The sequence below is a fragment of the Balaenoptera ricei genome, chromosome 15, assembly GCF_028023285.1.
Source record: "Balaenoptera ricei isolate mBalRic1 chromosome 15, mBalRic1.hap2, whole genome shotgun sequence".
NCBI classification, from domain to species: Eukaryota; Metazoa; Chordata; class Mammalia; order Artiodactyla; family Balaenopteridae; genus Balaenoptera; species Balaenoptera ricei.
Genome location: NC_082653.1, coordinates 48,052,457 through 48,070,086, shown reverse-complemented (window position 1 = coordinate 48,070,086; position 17,630 = coordinate 48,052,457). Strand labels below are relative to the sequence as shown.

At 46.2% G+C, this 17,630-nt stretch overlaps 1 protein-coding gene across 7 annotated transcripts in view; it reads left to right on the top strand.

The window, feature by feature from the left end:
• RIN2 (Ras and Rab interactor 2) overlaps positions 1–17,630 on the top strand; it is a 232,004-nt gene that overhangs the window by 110,518 nt on the left and 103,856 nt on the right. For 5 of the 7 annotated variants that reach the window (XR_009497723.1, XM_059898338.1, XM_059898337.1 and 2 more), the window contains one exon: positions 11,368–11,460. Coding sequence is in view for 4 of the 7 variants with exons in the window: in XM_059898338.1 (XP_059754321.1) it covers positions 11,368–11,460 (93 nt within the window). In the remaining 3 variants the exon portion in view is untranslated. Of the gene's footprint in view, positions 1–8,466; positions 8,930–11,367; positions 11,461–17,630 lie in introns of those variants that run through there. The other 2 variants (XM_059898340.1, XM_059898342.1) reach the window with 2 other exon arrangements.

Sequence of the window (17,630 nt, the reverse complement as noted above, 5' to 3'; positions counted from 1 at the left end):
TGTCTGCCCAGCATGCCCTTGAAGGCATGAGAGCCCGGACAAGGTCAATGGCACGTTGACTGCCCTGTCCACTCAGACCATCCGTCCGTGAGTCCATTTGACCCCATTGCCTTTGATTTCTTTTTCCAGAACTCTGACCCCAACGCTGTCATTATGACCCAAAGCTCTCTCCTCAGATGTGAGTGTGTCCTCACCCGCCAGTACTCCCGATGGAAAAGGGTGATCCAGCTGCCTCCCTGCCCCCTTGGCCTCCACGCTAACTGTACCTGCCTGTCTGGCCTCCGTGCCCTAAGCATGGGTCAGACACCTGACCGAGAGGATAGGAGGGGTAGACCATTGAGAGGAAAGCCCTGAGCTTTAAAGACAGCCCGCAGAGCCTGCAGAAACTGTTTGGTACTTGTAGCTTGTGCCAAACCGAGTAACATGAAACTGGATTTGTGAAACGCCCCAGTCGTCTGTGCTTGTCTCTCCCAGCAAAAGCTGCAAGTGCCCTTGGCCAGCTGAGAGACAGACTTTTTAAACACGCCTGAACTTCGGAGGCACAATTTCAGACAAAAACCACCTTTTTGGTGATGGCAGCAGATGTCACTGAGAACCTTACTGACCTCTGTGGGTTTCCATGACTCTTTTGCAGACACATAAAATAATAAATCATTTTGGAGAGCAACTGTTTATACCTATATGCACCTCCCTTGGTAACACGGATTCTGGCTGTGAGATAGTACTAATACATGTGAATAGGGCACTTACTCTGTACAGAAGGTATCGTGGTATTTCGTTACTTTGGTGCTGGACAGTGCGCTTCTGCTCAGCAGGCCACGTGGAATCTGCGGGCTTAGAAGGAGGGTATCTCCAGAGGAGGCTCAGCTGTCCTCCAGCCCACTTCCTAAGAGCAAGGACGGGAATTTTAAGGGTCTAATCCCCGTAACACATGATGCAAGTGCATGCACAAACACACGGAGAAGCCCACTTGCTCGGCTAGTTATGTTTCATTGGGAGTTTGGCGTCTTTTCTGTGGATTTCTTTTGTTTTGTGGTCTCAAGTGAAGCTGTGCTAGCTTGGACACACACCTGGAGACCTCTTGAGGATTCTGTGGGTGCAGAAATGAAAGAGCTGAGGATGAGGAGAGAACAGTGGGTCTGTATGTTACAGGGCGAGGAGAGGCTTCCAGATCACAGACTCCCCAGGAAAAATCCAGTCACAGGGAGAACACATGGGCTCCGTAAGCCAATGTTCTTGTGTTTCAAGGTGGTATAAAGAACGTGTCTTCCAGCATGGTGTGTGGGTCGACAGCATGGAATGCATGTTCCTGGCATTTGAGCTTGCCTTGACGTTCCTGAAGCTGTGTTCTTCCTATCGTCTTCTGCTTGGATGAAACCATTCCTTTCAAACCCTCCCTTTCAGCCTCAATGACGTGTGTGTAAAATCTCATGCACTTACTTTTCCAACATTTATTGAGCACCTACGTGCCAGGCACTGTGTAAGGTGCTGGAGAGACTACTCTGAATAAGACATGTGAATCCCCAGTGTCTGTGGGCTAAACGAAGCTCTTCTCTTCTTCAACCTTTAAAACATGGTACCTTCTAAATCTAAAATAACAGACTGAGCATACGGCTTCCTTCGGTGTTCCTGATGGTACCATTTAACGTGGTGAAGGTGATAGCCAGAAATATTTCATGTCTTACTAGGGACAAATAATGTGGTTTCATGGAGAGAGCACTGGTTTCAGTCTGGAGATCCCGTTTCTTACTTTTGCTCTCTTGTATGACTTCCGTGTATGAAGAATCAAATAAAAGCAACCTCTTCAGAGACCTTGCGGTGGAGAATGGGTGAAGTGGGTGCAGTGGGAGCTGGAGCCAGTTCTCTCTGCTCACTAGAGCTGATTGTTAAATTTTCGTGAATTCTACAAGCCCACTGCTGTCACGTTGGTAGCTTGAAATTGGCCCCAATGGGAGGATTTACCCGACAAAGTAGGCAAATGCTAAAACTTGGAGCTTTTATTCTCCAGGAAGCCAGTTGTTAAACATTTTCCAGCATATCACTGATTAAAGGGGAGGATAAATATTCTAATGATGAAGTGGGAAGTTTGGAAAGATGTCAGCGTGTGCAGGATCAAAATGAAGGAGAAAGACGCAAATTAGTCCATGAAATTCCAGGCACTCTCCACCCTAGTTTATTACATAGTGATGACGTCATTTTTTTTTCCTTCATAGAGGTGGTTGTCATGACATTTTAACCTGGGACTGTTTTATTTCATTTTATTTCATTTCAGTAAGAACGCTGAACATGAGATATGCTCTGTTAAAGAGGACATTTTTCTGTAGCCGTTTGGACTTGGTGTATGGTCTTTACTCTTTTGTCAGCTAATGACATAGGTTGTTACTAAACAAACCAAAAAATAGTAAAAGAATAAAGGGTATGGAGTTTGGAATTATAATAACCCATTGCTGGGGTATTCCTTTTTTATATTAATTTTTATTGGAGTCTGGTTGCTTTACAATGTTGTATTAGCCTCCACTGCACAACAAAATGAATCAGCCATACACATACAGATCTCCTCCCTTTTGGCCTTCCCTCCCATTTAGGTTACCACAGTGCATTAGGTAGAGTTCCCTGTGCTATACAGTATGTTCCCATCAGTTGTCTATTTTATACATAGTATCAATAATGTATATGTGTCCATCCCAGTCCCCCAATTCCTCCCACCCCTTACCCCCTTGGTATCCATACATTTGTTCTCTAAGTCTGTGTCTCTGTTTCTGCTTTGCAAATAAGATCATCTATACCATTTTTCTAGATTCCATATATATGCATTATTATATATTTGCTTTCTCTTTCAGACTTACTTCACTCTGTATGACACTCTCTGAGTCCATCCACGTCTCTGCAAATGACCCAATTTCCTTCACTGGGGTATTGCTTGAGTACTCTCAGAGGCCCTGAGGAGAATCACTTTCACTTTTCTCACTGATTTTCTAAGAAATACAAAATATCCAGTAATGTAGCCAATTCATAATGAAATAGATAAAGCTGCACTGAACATAGTTTGTGATAGATCCAAACCTGATGTTACATTTGTTTGTGATTTTTGAAAGTGAAAAATACTTGGTCTGAGAAATATTTTATGCTGGTAGTAGAAGAAAACCTGACAACAGCTAAAACTGCACAGTCATGTTTGTTATTGACTAAGATTTTACAGAAGCATCAAATAATCTTGCAAAATATATATTCAAAATTTAACACAGGAAAATTGGGACAACTTCATAGAAATAATGAGAATAACCACAGCCACCTTACAGGGCAGGAACTTTATTCAGTAGCATTTCATGAAGACAAAATTCTGTTCGATCAATCACAGCTCTGATATAAAGTTTACAAGGAACAGAATTCCCTAAAAACTAGTTTCCACAAATTTAAAACTAAATGGGTATCCATATGGAAAAATAAGGACTTTAAAACCCCTGCTTTACACCATACACAAAAATTAATTTGAGATGGATCATAGATCTATGCATTAAAGCTAAAACTATAGGGGCTTCCCTGGTGGCACAGTGGTTAAGAATCCGCCTGCCAATGCAGGGGACACGGGTTCAAGCCCTGGTCCAGGAAGATCCCACATGCCGCGGAGCAACTAAGCCCATGCGCCACAACTACTGAGTCTGCACTCTAGAGCCCAAGAGCCACAACTACTGAGCCCGTATGCCACAACTACTGAAGCCCACGCACCTAGAGCCCGTGCTCCCAGCAAGAGAAGCCAGCGCAATGAGAAGCCAGCGCACCACAACGAAGAGTAGCCCCCGCTCACTGCAACTAGAGACAGCCTGCATACAGCAGCAAAGACCCAACACGGCCGAAAATAAAATAAAATAATTAAAAAAAAAAAAAAGCTAAAACTATAAAGCTTTCGGAATAAAACACAGAATATTCAATAGCTTTAATTTCTTATGTTAGAAAAGAAGGTACAAAATTAAAGTAGGACAGAAGAAAGTTTTAAACAGTTGTCTGCGCTGTATAAGAAACTGACTAAGCAATTAAGATGGCTTAATGGAGTTTACTCCAGAAAATATTTTCTCCATGAAAATGATCGATATTTGTATAATTCCAATGAAAATATTTGTGCTTATTAAGCACTGAGTTAAAACTTCCTTGAAGACACAGAGACCAGATTAAAATAAGGTAAAAACATCTTTACAACCGTCCACAACTCTTATCAGAAAAGCCGACTCAATTCCATTTCTTTTAAGTCAGAAACTTACATTTTATTTTCTTTGACCTCACCACGCAGCTTGCCGGATCTTAGTTCCCCAACCAGAGATGGAGCCCGTGCCCCCTGCGGTGGAAGCGTGGAGTCCTAACCACTGAACTGCCGGGGAAGTCCCAGAAACTTAATTTTTTTTAAAAGAGAAGAGGTACACCCAGGCAGCAAAGCCCACACACACCTTTGGGATCGTGATAGAAGAGGGGGAAATGTGCCTTTTGCTCGTCCTCCTCACCCCTCAACTGAAGCATCTTCCCTCGGATGGTCCAAAGGCCTCCCTCTCTCCTATTCACCAAGGAAACCCCCACCAACGGCGACATCTGCAAGTTCTGTTCTGGTTTAATGGAGCTTTTTCTTTATCAGTGTGTGCTTTATTCCAAGATCTTTGCTTTTTTACTTGAAGTATAGTTGATTTACAATGTTGTGTTAGTTTTAGGTGTACAGCAAGGTGATTCAGTTATGTTCTTCTTCAGATTCTTTTCCATTTTAGGTTATTACAAGATGTTGAATATAGTTCCCTGTGCTGTACAGCCGGTCCTTGTTGGTTATCTGTTTTATATATAGTAGCGTGTATCTGTTAATCCACAGATCATTTGTGGATTAATTTATCCCTCCCCCCCTCCTTTGGTAACCATAAGTTTGTTTTCTATGTCTGTGAGTCTATTTGTTTTGTAAATAAGTTCATTGTGTCATATTTTAGATTCCACATATAAGTGATATCATATGATATCTTGTCTTTATCTGGCTTACTTCACTTAGTATGATAATCTCTAGGTCCATCCATGTTGCTGCCAATGGCATCAATTTATTCTTTTTTCTGGCCGAGTAGTATTCCATTGTGTGTGTGTACACACACACACACACACACACACACACACACACACACCACATCTTCTTTATCCATTCATCTGTCAATGGAAATTTAGGTTGCTTCCATGTCTTGGCTGTTGTAAATAGTGCTTATGAACATAGGGGTGCATGTGTCTTTTCGAATTGGAATTTTCATCTTTTCTGGATATGTGCCCAGGCCTGGGATTGCTGAATCATATGGTAACTGTATTTTTAGTTTTTTAAGGAACTTCCCTACTGTTCTCTACAGTGGCTGCACCAATTTACATTCCTACCAACAGTGTAGGAGGGTTCCCCCAAGATCTTTGAATTAAACATTTGATAAGATGATGATAAACAGCTTGAAGTTCTACTTGCTTTGGAGAACTCATGGTCATCTTTCTGAAGCTCTTCTGGTCAAAGCATATTTGACGGAAGGGAATATACATCTATCCACCTGCTCAAGAAGAGGGGACCCTTATTGTCAGGATACAAGATGCCCTGGACCCTGGCACTGCCAGGCCTGGTGGGAAGTACAAAGCCATCAGCCTGAGGCTGAGATTCAAGACTCTCCCCTCCCCCATCCCCCCCACCCCCGTGGTCCAAAGGCTTCTCATATCTGCTCACTCAGGGTATCTGCTCCTCATCAATTAAGCTGGCATGTGGCTCACAATCCAGCTTTCACGGGTAAGCACGTACCCTGTGACTCTCAGCTCAGAAGGTTCTCCCTCATCTGAGAACAGCCAGTGAATTACTAGCCTGGGTCATATGACATCGCTGGGTCATCCAGTCAGCTGAGAGAACCGAATGGGCAGAATCACCGCCCTCTGCACATCAGGCAGGAGCTGGGCACGGCAGGTGCTTTACGAGGGGTGTGGTAGGTCAGGCAGGGTGTCTGGGTACAGAGAGCAAACCTGTGGGCACTGCTGAACTGGAGGAGCTCACATCCCAGCCAGAGAGAACCCTCCAAGCCAGCCAGCCATGGCCATGCTGGGATGACAGCTCACTGTGACAGAGAAGCTAGACACCCACATTTTAGGCAAAATGTCCAATTTTTTTGAGCCACCAGGTGTAGCAGACACTGTCAAGACCTTCCCGTATCCCTTGGGCGTTTGGCATTTCCACGCATGGTGGCCTGATTTCCAACTGCCAGCTTTGCCCAAGGGCTCTCTTAGGCCCCAAGAGCCCACTTTGCCGGCACCAGGGGTATGTTGGAGGTGCTGGTGACCCAAGGCCCCCTGGGGGGAGTCAGAAAAATACCCCTCAGTTGGGACTACCTGAGCCATGGTCTACACTGGCTCTCAGAGTTCCCAACCCAGTCACCCACACTGATTGCTTGCTTGGTGATGCCCTTTGTACTGCTGCCCTTCCTCCCCTGTGTCACATCCCCTCTGCCCGACCAGTGTGTCCTGAAGTCACCTCTCATAAACGACTGCGACATGAATTTTTGACTCGGGGTCTCTGGAGACTGTTTATTCAAATTGTGAAAAACTGTGTTACTTCGTCTATTGTATCTGCAGTGTAGACTCCATCCAAGAGCCGCCAGGTTATAAACCTCCAGTTAAAATTAACCACCAGTGTCGACCCTTTTACCATCGTGGCCAGAGAGCTTTGGGAAGGAAAGCTCTAAACTCTGGTGCTCACACGTTGACAGTAAACCTGGGGGAGCCCTAGAGGGTGTGGCTTCCCTCCGTGGTGTCCTTCGGGTTCAGGGCCGATGCAGCTTGTGGGGCTTCTTCATTGTACGTGTGGTCTCTGCGCAGGAGTGCTGGGTGTGACAACTGACTATATGGTGCTTTTCAAGTGAGGAAGTTAAAAGACACGTACTTCTGAGAATGACCTTGGGGGTCACCCCCCTCCCTTCTCAGCCCTGTTCCAGGCGGGCAGAGTGCAGCAGCCCTGAGGCCTGAGAAGCTGTCATCCTGCAGGGACAAGGAGAAGGAGGCGGGAGGCTAGCTCTTGGATGGCCGGAGGGGTAAAATGAGGGCATCGGGTGGGAGGTAAGAGAGGCAGTTTCCCATCCGAGGGAAGGGGGAACTTCCAACAGCAGAGCTGCCCACCTGTGTCCAGGGCACGTTCATTGCCTTTGGTGGAGACATCCACACCCGGGCTTCGTGGGCAGCGGCAGAGCTTCTGCAGCGTCTCTGTGAGACATCTGTTTTCCAAGGACGAAAGGGATGGACCTCCCCTGGAGTTTGTTCCAGGCCAATCCTGTGAGTGGCAGAAATGCACAGTCTCACCTGTGAGCACCTTCCTAAAAAAAGAAGAAAAATTATTTTATTATCCTTGGTTACTCTTGTGAAAGTCAAGACGAAGAGCATTGTTCCTAATTCTATTTAAAAGCAGTTATCGAGGAAGGGGCCTGGGAATACAGTTCTTTGCTTCTGATTTCTTACTTCCCACAAATTAGTTCTCTTTTCAATGAAAAATGTTTATGATCTTAAAAATACTTTAAAAAGTTTAACGATTGAGAGATAATCGGTGCTGGGCAGTGATACAAGACGCTCAAAGAACGAATTTTAAATTTACATAACTTGAATTGTCAAGGCAGAGGCTGGAATAGAGAATTTTCTATTCAACTTGTAAAATCCGTGGTCATACAAAGATAATTATGAAAATATTCAGAGACCTTGCCTGGATCCAGACACAGAACCGCCCCACTGGCTTTTACCTCTTAGTAAAGACGAAAAGCATTCAAAAGAGGTAGGACCTGCCATCCTCGGAGCCAATCAGGGACCCAGGCAAAAAGGTGACATGCCTGTCTCAGGATTGGCCTCGACCTAACAGGTCCCCAGGGGTGAGTCACTTCCTTTTACTTCAGTCAGTTTGGCTGTAAAATGATTATGAGCTCTTGTTTACCAAGAAGTGAAGTCCACTTTGCCTCGCTTTATTCAACTGCTAGAAAGAAGAAGGAAGAACAGAGTGATTAGAAAGCTTCTGTGGCCGACTTTCACAGCAGCAGGTGATGAGAACCCCTGTGACTTGAACAAGGCGAGTCTCTTTTAAATCAGACTTGGGAGTCGTGGTTGCCCATGTCAGTGTTACTGCTGCTGCTTTGTGGGTTTGCTCTTGTGACCTGAGGCAAATGGAATAGGAAGGGTATAGGCTGACTAAATAAATCCGGGTGGACGGGGGAGGAGGAGGAGATCCATCTCAGATGTAGCCTATCTTGCCCAGATTTGGCAAGCTGGAATTTCGAGCAACAGCTGGGATTTTGCCAGTGACTTAGCTCCGTGGCTCAGTGAACTGAAAACCAGGCTCTGGGTGTTCCAGCCCCGTCGGCCAGCCCACAGCCCAGGGCCAGGTGGCGGTGCCCCAGCGCTCCCAGCGGAATGGGCTGGAAGGCCGGCCGGGAGCCATCCTGCTCAGCGGCAGTCCGTGCAGCCTGGCGCCCAGCCGGACGACTCAGTGAGTCCTGGATGCTGAAATCTCAGGACAGACTTCACCTCAGCACTCGCTCTTGGGGCCACATGGAAGCCACTGCGAGCCTCCCTCCAAAGTGGCCGAGCCGGGTGTTGGGGGAAGAGTCAGGAATATTCGCTTCCTGCCTTTGTCCTTTAGCTGGACCGCAGCGACCAGCTTCGTTTACATTCCTTCAGTGCTGTTATTGAAAAGGCTTGGCAGCTCCAAAGTGCTTGCAGTGTCCTTTAGTCCCATTAGGGCTTTTTTTTCTCTCTCTCTTTTTTTTTTTTTTTTTGCTAGCTTTCAGCTAGCATCTGGAAAGATCCACTGGATGTGCTAGGCTCCTTTTTCGAGAATCCGCTCCACCGTTCGGGGAAACCAAGCAAGAAGCAAGCTTCCACCGTATAAGTCTGGAGGAATTTTACAGCCTCTCCAACTACGGTACCTTTTCTGTTTCTTGGTCCAGGCTGTTACTGGGGTGGTTTTAGGATGAAACTACCGGTGTAACCTAACCCTTTGGGGGGAAGGGTAGGAACCACAAGTGGAAAGAAAGTGTCCTTATAAATTGTGTTAAATGTCTGTCTGTGTTGAGCTGGAGTGTCAGAGGCTATGCTTTGGGAAGGACTATTGCTACGACAGGAAAGACCTGAAACCCAAACTTCTTTGGGGCCCTTAAGAACTTTATTTTTAAGAATTAGAACAATGTGTGATGTTCTGTCCACTTGGATTTCATTCTGTGGGAAGGGCCTGCCGTGGCCCTTGGCCGCCTGTCTTTGTCACCTGCTCTCATCTCTATCCTGGAGCAGCCTTCTGAAGAAGCGGGGATGCAACCTGCATCCTCTGGAAGAAATGTGATGGATCTGCCGGTCTCGCACAGAATCCAAACTGGATGTTTCCTTGAGGACCACTTGAGGTGGAAGTGTTCGTGTGCAGTTTTCAGGCAGCTAATTAACGTAGTAAACGCACGGATTTCCAGACTGCTCCATTGTTATAGGCAAAATTCCCTCCCTGTCCTGGCTCATCAGAAAGGGTTTGTACTCGGAAAATTTCTGAACAAAACAAAGGGACTTAGGTCTGGATGAGGAATGAACGGCTTGGCTCTCCCCAAGCCGTCCCTTCACTGCTATGCCATGTCAAATTCCTTGCCGAGACAGCGTCTGGAAGAAAAAGAATTACAGGCATTAGGCTTGGTTTCAAGAAGTGTACTTTTTTATTTGTGTGCTTCTGGGTTGAAACAGTTAATCATTTGTTCCCAAGGTTACAGTGTGGTTGTGGTTCTGCTGCTTGTTCTGAAGACAGCACCGTATTTTCCTTCTGGAGTCACTCCAATCCGTGGACTTCGCTGATAAATGATGAACTTCAAAGGGCTTGGAGCTGGGGCTGCATTCAGCAGCTGAGCCCGAGAATGTGAATCTCAGAGTCAGCAGAATCGCAATAGAAAGCTCACCAGTCATCTCAGGAGGTTTTGGAAGGGTGACCTTCATCCCAATGGGATGCCAAGTGAGAAGAATCACAGGGAAGATACCTCTGAACCTTTAAAGGGACCGAGCCACGGAGAAATGACTCACATAGGTGACGGCCCCAGAGGAAGGGGTGGGTGCGCGCTGCGTTCTCATTTTCCGAGATGGAATTCCACTGGTCATCACAGCCCACTGCGGATGTGAAGGGAGGGGCCGATCTTGGGGCAGAAATGTGCCTGTCTCCAAAGATCCTTGCTTCCTAACGTATGCAGTTCTCTGCAAAGTCATTATGCTTTTCCACTTGTTGAAATGCCCTTGAGTGCTGCTGCCTCTCTGTTCCGCAGCTAATAATGAAAGAGCCTCAGCAAACTGGCAGCGGCTACTGTGGCTTTGGTGCCTTCCCGCTCTACCCCTGCAGCTGAACCCCTTTTAAGATCCCCAGACATGTTTTCATTTAATGTTTCCTTTATCGTCCTTCCATCAGGCTGGTTGTGGTTAGGACCAGCCACATCTTGTGCAAGTTATGTGAGCGGGAGGGTGGTTTCATAATTGCTCCTGGTCCAGGAGGATGGTTCGGGGATGCTCCCCCAGGTATCCTCTCCATGCATGCTGGCCGGGGAGGGGCCAGCTGCGTGGGTGTGTGTGTGTTTTATTTACAAGTGGACATGGAAGGCGTTGCAGCCAGGAGGGAAGATTATTGGGTTTTGATGCTCCAGTGAGGGAAATTCCAAGCTCAAATAGCCACAGTTATGATTCAGAATCATATCATGCCCTTAAATTCCTCTCCATGTTCCAAAGTCCACTCCCCTCTTCCCCGGTTATCCTGGAGCTGTTTCTTAACACAAACGGATCTCTGAAAACAGGGACACAGGATTTCATCCCAGTTTTTGATTTCTTTGGAGAAAATAGAGGGATTTATTCCCAGTGCCCTTGTGTTGACCTTGCCGGAGGGAGAGGGCCAGCCAAGCTCATAATGACCTCATCCCATTTCTGCAGGATTTCCTGGGACATGCAGGCCCTCACTCTTCCGCTGGCCTTCTGTGATCAACCACATTAAGTCCATGAGCTTTGGAGCAGATTACAGTGACATCTAACATTGTCCCTTTAGGACTTGAGCGTGAGGTCAAGCAAACACACAGAGCAATCATTATGCTTTCCGCAGTCCCAGGGGGCTTCGGCGTCAGCTGGAGGAGCGGGAGGGGGGTAGCGGGCAGCGAGGTGGGGCTGAGTCTAGGAACTGTGCTGTCTGTAGCAGGAAATCAGCCTGAAAGGAGATGGAAGGGCTTTGGTGGGAAATAAAATGGCACTCTGTTGTTGATGGAAAAAGATCTTGGCAGGACTGTTGTTGTGAGTGTTCTGTGGCTTAGAAAGGAATTTCCTACAGGCTGGACTAACCATTACAAATGTCTCTACCTTCAGGAGTCCCAGGCGTGCAGTAGAGTCTCGCTGCGGGAAATGTCAGCTTGGACCATGGGCGCCTGCGGTCTGGAGAAGCGAGGAAGTTTCTTTAAGGTAAAAGGAGGCCTTGATTGGGGTTGCTAACGGGCATCTCACTTCCCATGCTGGCTGCACGGAGAGCTGTAGGGCTGCAGAGGACGGTGGGGGAAGCCTGCTCTCTGAGCCAGCTCTGGCTGGGGACCCTGCCTGAGCCCAGCTGTGAGCTATTCCCAGATTTTACAGGAGGTCGGGGCTTTTGTGAGTCAGTGTGCTTCCAGACAGGCCCAGGACCCAGGCATGGGGAGATGCCACCTGAGTGAGACAGTTGAGGCATCCTTTCTTTGTCAACTGCCAACCTGGTCCTTTTTCATCTGGACCGTTTTTGATGGAAGCTGGACTTGGCATTCTAGTGAGTCGGCTGTAGGCTCCTGTGCTTTTACACTTGGCTTGATTCTGTGAATCACTTAAGTGCTCATTAAAAAAAGAGAACTACACACAGATCCCTGGGCCTTACCCTAAACTGACTGAACGTTTTTGCTGGTGTATTTTATCAAACACCCCAGAGGCCTGAGAGAACCAAGGCAGCCTGATTAAGACTGGACCACTTTTCTGCATGCCTTTTGATGTCAGTGGGAGACCTTGCTAGCTTAATGAGATGAACTGCTCAATGGGTATTTTATATACTGTGTGTGTGTGTGTGTGTGTGTGTGTGTGTGTGTGTGTGTGTGTGTGTGTGTTTTAAATTAAGACCTGACAATCGTTTCTAATGTACCCTTGGGAATTGATTTTCTTCTTATGGTGTTTGCTTTGCATCCTCTCACTCACCCTCAGAATAATGCAAACTCATTGTAGACATTTGGAAAATACAGAATCATGTAAAAGAGGAGGGAAGTGGAGGTGAAATGTGCATTTGAAATCTGTCATAGGCTAATCATAGCATTTATATGCTTCCTGTTTCCAAGAGGCCAAACCTGATTTATTCTGTCAGTTGTGGGCTCCAAAAAATCCATCAGAAGAGCCTGTTGGTAAAGCAAAGCCAAGTTGATTCAAGCAACTGCTGTCAAGGAGGGCATCGCCAGGGCACAGGCCTATTGGTGTCTAAGGTCAGGAGGCATCTTTATAGGGTTTAGAGGTCCAGGCCCAAACCCTTTAAGCTGTGCTTCTCAAGGCAGAGAATCGACTGGGTTTCAGCAAAGTTTGTGATGTAATATAGTTCAGGATGGGTGGATACAGCAAGACGAGGGCCTTAAAGGGAATCTTGGTGAGTAAGCCATTGATCAGCAAGCTGTTTTCCCAGGTGAGCAAACTGTGCCAGGACAGATTGTTTTGTAGGAATTTCCTGCCGTGAACAGCAGAGTTATTTATTGGTTTACAATAACTTCCTGGAAGAAATACTTAAGTTGTGTTGACACAGATGGTCTCGATTCTCAGTCCTAAGAGTTAAGCTTTGTGGACGCAGCCATCTTAGTTCGCAGCCCGTTTACTTGATTTGAATCAAACCTGTGTAAAATCCACCACTGGAGGCACAAGAGGGGCCCCTCAAGCCTCCCGTGGACCAGGCTCCTGACTCCTCTTTGGTTCCTGGATTCTGTCTTTCGCTGAGATATTCATTTCATCCTGGTGGACCCAAACCCCCCTTCTCCCAAGGCACCGCCTACATCAGCCTAAATATTGGATCGTCCGTAATCACCACCTTATGCTCAGGAAGTGCAGTGGAGCTGAATCTCACCTAGTAGTTAGATTTTAAAGTCCCAGCAAAAGGAGAAAATGGAATAGAGTCCAAACTGCCTTTGAAAATTCCTGAGGAATTTGTTGGACCCAATACTACCTACTGTTAAGTCCAATGTAGCCAGTTTTTCCTGCAGTCCTGGGAAAAATCTTTTTTTTTTTTTTTTTCAGTTGAATAACAGGTAAAGTAGTTAACTTGTATTTCTGGGCCATGTCCTATGAAAGAATCCATCAGACAAGAGGTGAGAGGCTGCCTGAACCCACGGAGGGCAGGTCTGCTTCTTCTCTCCTGAGTCAAATGCCCTTGAGGAAAATGTGTGAAAGTGGCTGGAACTATATAACTTGGTGTTGTCTTTTTTTTTTTTTCTGCAGAGCTTAAATTGTTTCATTTATTCATTAGGTGCTCCAAGTGGATGATATAGTTACCTTATACTTCTTTCTCTCTTCTTCTTTATAGACGTTGTTACTCTTTACTATGGCTATCTTGTAATTAGTTATTATGGAATAATAATATCATTCATTATTATAATATTAGATAAATAATATTGTTCGTTATTATTAATTATTCCACAATTTAGGCATGCAGTTATCCATAAGGATGAAGGCAACTGCCCCTTGGACATTTAATACTGACTCCTTGGAGGCTCGTTGTAAAAATGGTTGCCAGGGTAGCACTCAGGGTTGCCAGGGTAGCACTCGGTTGCTGAGATGGGCTGTCCCTCCGCACAGCCCTGGACCCACTGGCTCTTCGTTTACTCATCATGCTTTTTTTTTGACTCACATTGATTGAGCACCTGTGATCAGCCAGGCTCTGTCCTAGGCACCAGGGAGAGAAAAGCCAGAAGCCATCCCACTTCATGGGGCTTTCAGTCTGGTACCAAAGAAGGATATTGGTCAAATATAATATTAAACCCATAATAACGAATTATAAGAGAAAACAATGCTTCGTGAAAGAAGTAAAAGGGACTCTGAGGACAGATGACCTGAGTGGGGCCCCAGCGCAGTCTTTCCTAGGAAGTGGCCTCTGCTGTAGAGCCAGGGTTGAATCTAGGGACTCAATGAACCTCTTGTGTCCCTGCAGAGCTGCCCTCCACACACACCAGCGATGCCCTACTTCCAGGTAGGACCACTTCATAAGGTGTGGGAATTCGTGGTTACATTCTTGGCTCACAGCTGAATTCCACATGTTGATTATCCCTTTCTTGGTTATTAGGGCTCACATGATTTTGTGCAAAGCGTGGGTCATTGAAAGACAATCAGCAGACCTCTTTTTCAGCGTCATCTTCCCCTATCCAGTGTGTGCTTTTAAGCCAGAGTTGCTAACCATGAGCAGCGAGCCTTGATTTGTGGTTTCGCATCTGTCCTGGCTCCTGGAAATGACCCAGATGAGTTGCAGGACGCAAGGGTCCTGGGTAAGGTGGATGGTCTGAGCATTCTAGGGTAATTGAGAAAGCCCCGGGGTTATGGTGCTCGTGGAGTCTCTTCCTGGAAGCCTGGCCACAGAAATCCTGTGCTGGACAAACACATGGTCCACAGCCCTTCCCAGCATCATTGCTAATGTTCCTCAACCACCCGTGAGAAAAGTATCTTCCTGCCCTGCAAGGTCTCTGTGAAAACATGTGGGGGCCGACAGGTGATGCCCTAGACAAGGCAGCAAAGTTATCTGCACCTAATCATAGAAGTGGACACGGAGAGCTGTCAGATTGCAAGGCTGTGTTGTGTGAAAGAGACAGTAAGAAAGGCGTCATCTGGGCTGGAAGAGTTCTAGGTGGTCCTGGCTGAGGGCCGAGAAGCTCAGCATCATCTTGGAACCCTCCTTTTCCTGGATTCCCTAGCTTCCACAAGCCACCCTTCCCCAACCCCATCCAGGCGCCCAGCGCTGGCAGATTCCCCTCAAGTCTTCAGGATCCACCCCTCCTTCCCTTCCCTACATCCAGCTCCCTACTTAGGGTCTCGCTCTTCCCTTTGTGGGCACTGCAGATGATGCCCAGAATCTGTCTGCACCACCTCTGAATGTGGTTGGTTGGTCGGTTGGTTGGTTGTTTCTTGTCAGTCATTCCATCCATCTGAGTTGCCTGCTTGCAGACCCCGGCTCCGTGCTGCACCCCGGACCAGGTCTGTACTCTTCACCTTGACATTCGAGGACTTTCAGACGGTGCTTCCGCCTTCTCCCAGCTCTTTCTCCACCAGTCTTGTCCCTGTGCCCTCACGGGTCTGCCCCTGTAGCCCAAACCTGCTGTGTCCCTCCTCCTCCCCACCTTCCACCCCTCCCCATCAGGCTCCCAGCTGCCCTTCCAAGCTGGTGTCGACCCCCTTTATCCATTGACAACGGAGCTCCTGTGGGCTGAGCGGGTGTCTGCCTGGTGGTAGAAATGTCACGTAGGCCTAGCCGTGGCCCCGGCACAGTGCCCGGAAGTCATCCTCAATTCACAGCTCGAGCACTGCCACGAGGGATTCGTTCTGTCTTTCGTTGCCATGTCCGTGACCCCGAGGGGGATCCTCTTGGAGCAGAGAATGGTGCGGGAAGAGGACTGGTGTGATCGCCCCCCTGAGCAGTTCTACGTATACCTATACCATTCTTTTTTAGATTCTTTTCCCATATAGTTCATTACAGAGTATTGAGTAGATTTCCCTGTGCTATACAGTAGGTTCTTATTAGTTATCTATTCTATATATAGTAGTGTGTATATGTCAATTCCAATTTCCCAATTTATCCCTTCTCCCCCCTTTCCCCCCGGTAACCACAAGTTTGTTTTCTACATCTGTGACTCAACTTCTGTTTTGTAAATAGGTTTGTTTGTACCATTTCTTTAGATTCCACATATAAGCAATATCATATGATATTTGTCTTTCTTTGTCTGACTTACTTCACTCAGTATGTCAATCTCTAGGTCCATCCACCTTGCTGCAAATGGCATTATTTTGTTCTTTTTTTATGGCTGAGTAATATTCCATTGTATATATATATACCACATCTTCTTTATCCGTTCCTCTGTCGATAGACATTTAGGTTGCTTCCATGTCCTGGCTATTGTAAGTAGTACTGCAATGAACATTGGGGTGCATGTGTCTTTTTGAATTATGGTTTTCTCTGGGTATACTATGCCCAGTAATAGGATTGCTGGGTCATATGGTAGTTCTATTTTTATTTTTTTAAGGAATCTCCATACTGTTCTCCATAGTGGCTGCACCAGTTTACATTCCCACCAATAGTGTAGGAGGGTTCCCTTTTCTCCACACCCTCTCTAGCATTTATTGTTTCTAGATTTTTCGATGATCACCATTCTAACTGGTGTGAGGTGATACCTCATTGTAGTTTTGATTTGCATTTCACTAATAATTAGTGATGCTGAGCATCTTTTCATGTGCCTCTTGGCCACCTGTAGGTCTTCTTTGGAGAAATGTCTATTTAGATCTGCCCATTTTTTGATTGGGTTGTTTGTTTTTTTGTTATAGAGCTTCATGAGATGTTTCTATATTTTGGAGATTAATCCCTTGTTGGTCGCTTCGTTTGCAAATATTTTCTCCCATTCTGTGGTTTGTCTTTTCATTTTGTTGATGGTTTCCTTTGCTGTGCAAAAACTTTTAATTAGGTCCCATTTTATTTTTGTTTTTATTTTCGTTACTCTAGGAGGTGGATCAAAAAGATCTTGCTGCGATCTACGTCAGAGAGTGTTTTGCTAATTCTTCATAAGAATATTGCAAAGCATACCTGACATCAGTATTCGGTGTGTCTTTTCTTTCTTCCTAGATGCTTACGCCTGGAGAGGACTTAGAGCAGTGCTGCCGCATAGAAATACAAAGTGAACTGCAGATGTCATTTTAAATGTTCTAGTAGCCACATTTAAGAAAACAAATGAGCGAAATTGATTTTTAATAATATATTTTATTTAACTTAGTATATCTAAAATATTGTCAGGTCAACATGTAATCAATATAAAAATATTAATTGGATATTTTACTTTTTTTTTTTTTTTTTTAGTACCACGCCTTTGAAATCCAGTGTGTATTTTACACCGAGTGCGTCTTGATTCAGGCTAGCGGCATTTCAAAGGCTCCACAGCCACATGTGGCAGGTGGCTCCTGTATTGGGAGAGTGAAGGCTTATGCTTTGTCTAGTCTATACCTCCTCCTTTCACAGATGGTGAAACTGAGGCCCAGGGAGGTTGAAGTGCCAGGGGCTGGTTATTAGTCCCCGGCAGGGGTGGGAATTGCACCTGGCCTGACTTTCTTATGTGGCGCCCCACCCCCATCCCATGTAGCCTTCCTGAGGGTTCCACTCTGATCGCTTCACCCTTCTCCAGAGAGGTCCCCCAGGAAACCACATCTGAAGAGGTCATGGGGACAGTGGCCTCTTTCTGGAGCATTGGTTGGCTTTTTCTTTGGATACACATGCATACCTTTCACCATCTGCTCCAGATGCTTCCAGGACACAGATTGCACACCCTGCACCCCTACCCCTGCCCTGGGCCTGACTTTCTAGGAATGCCCTGAACGTTTTGGACAGCAATTCCTGT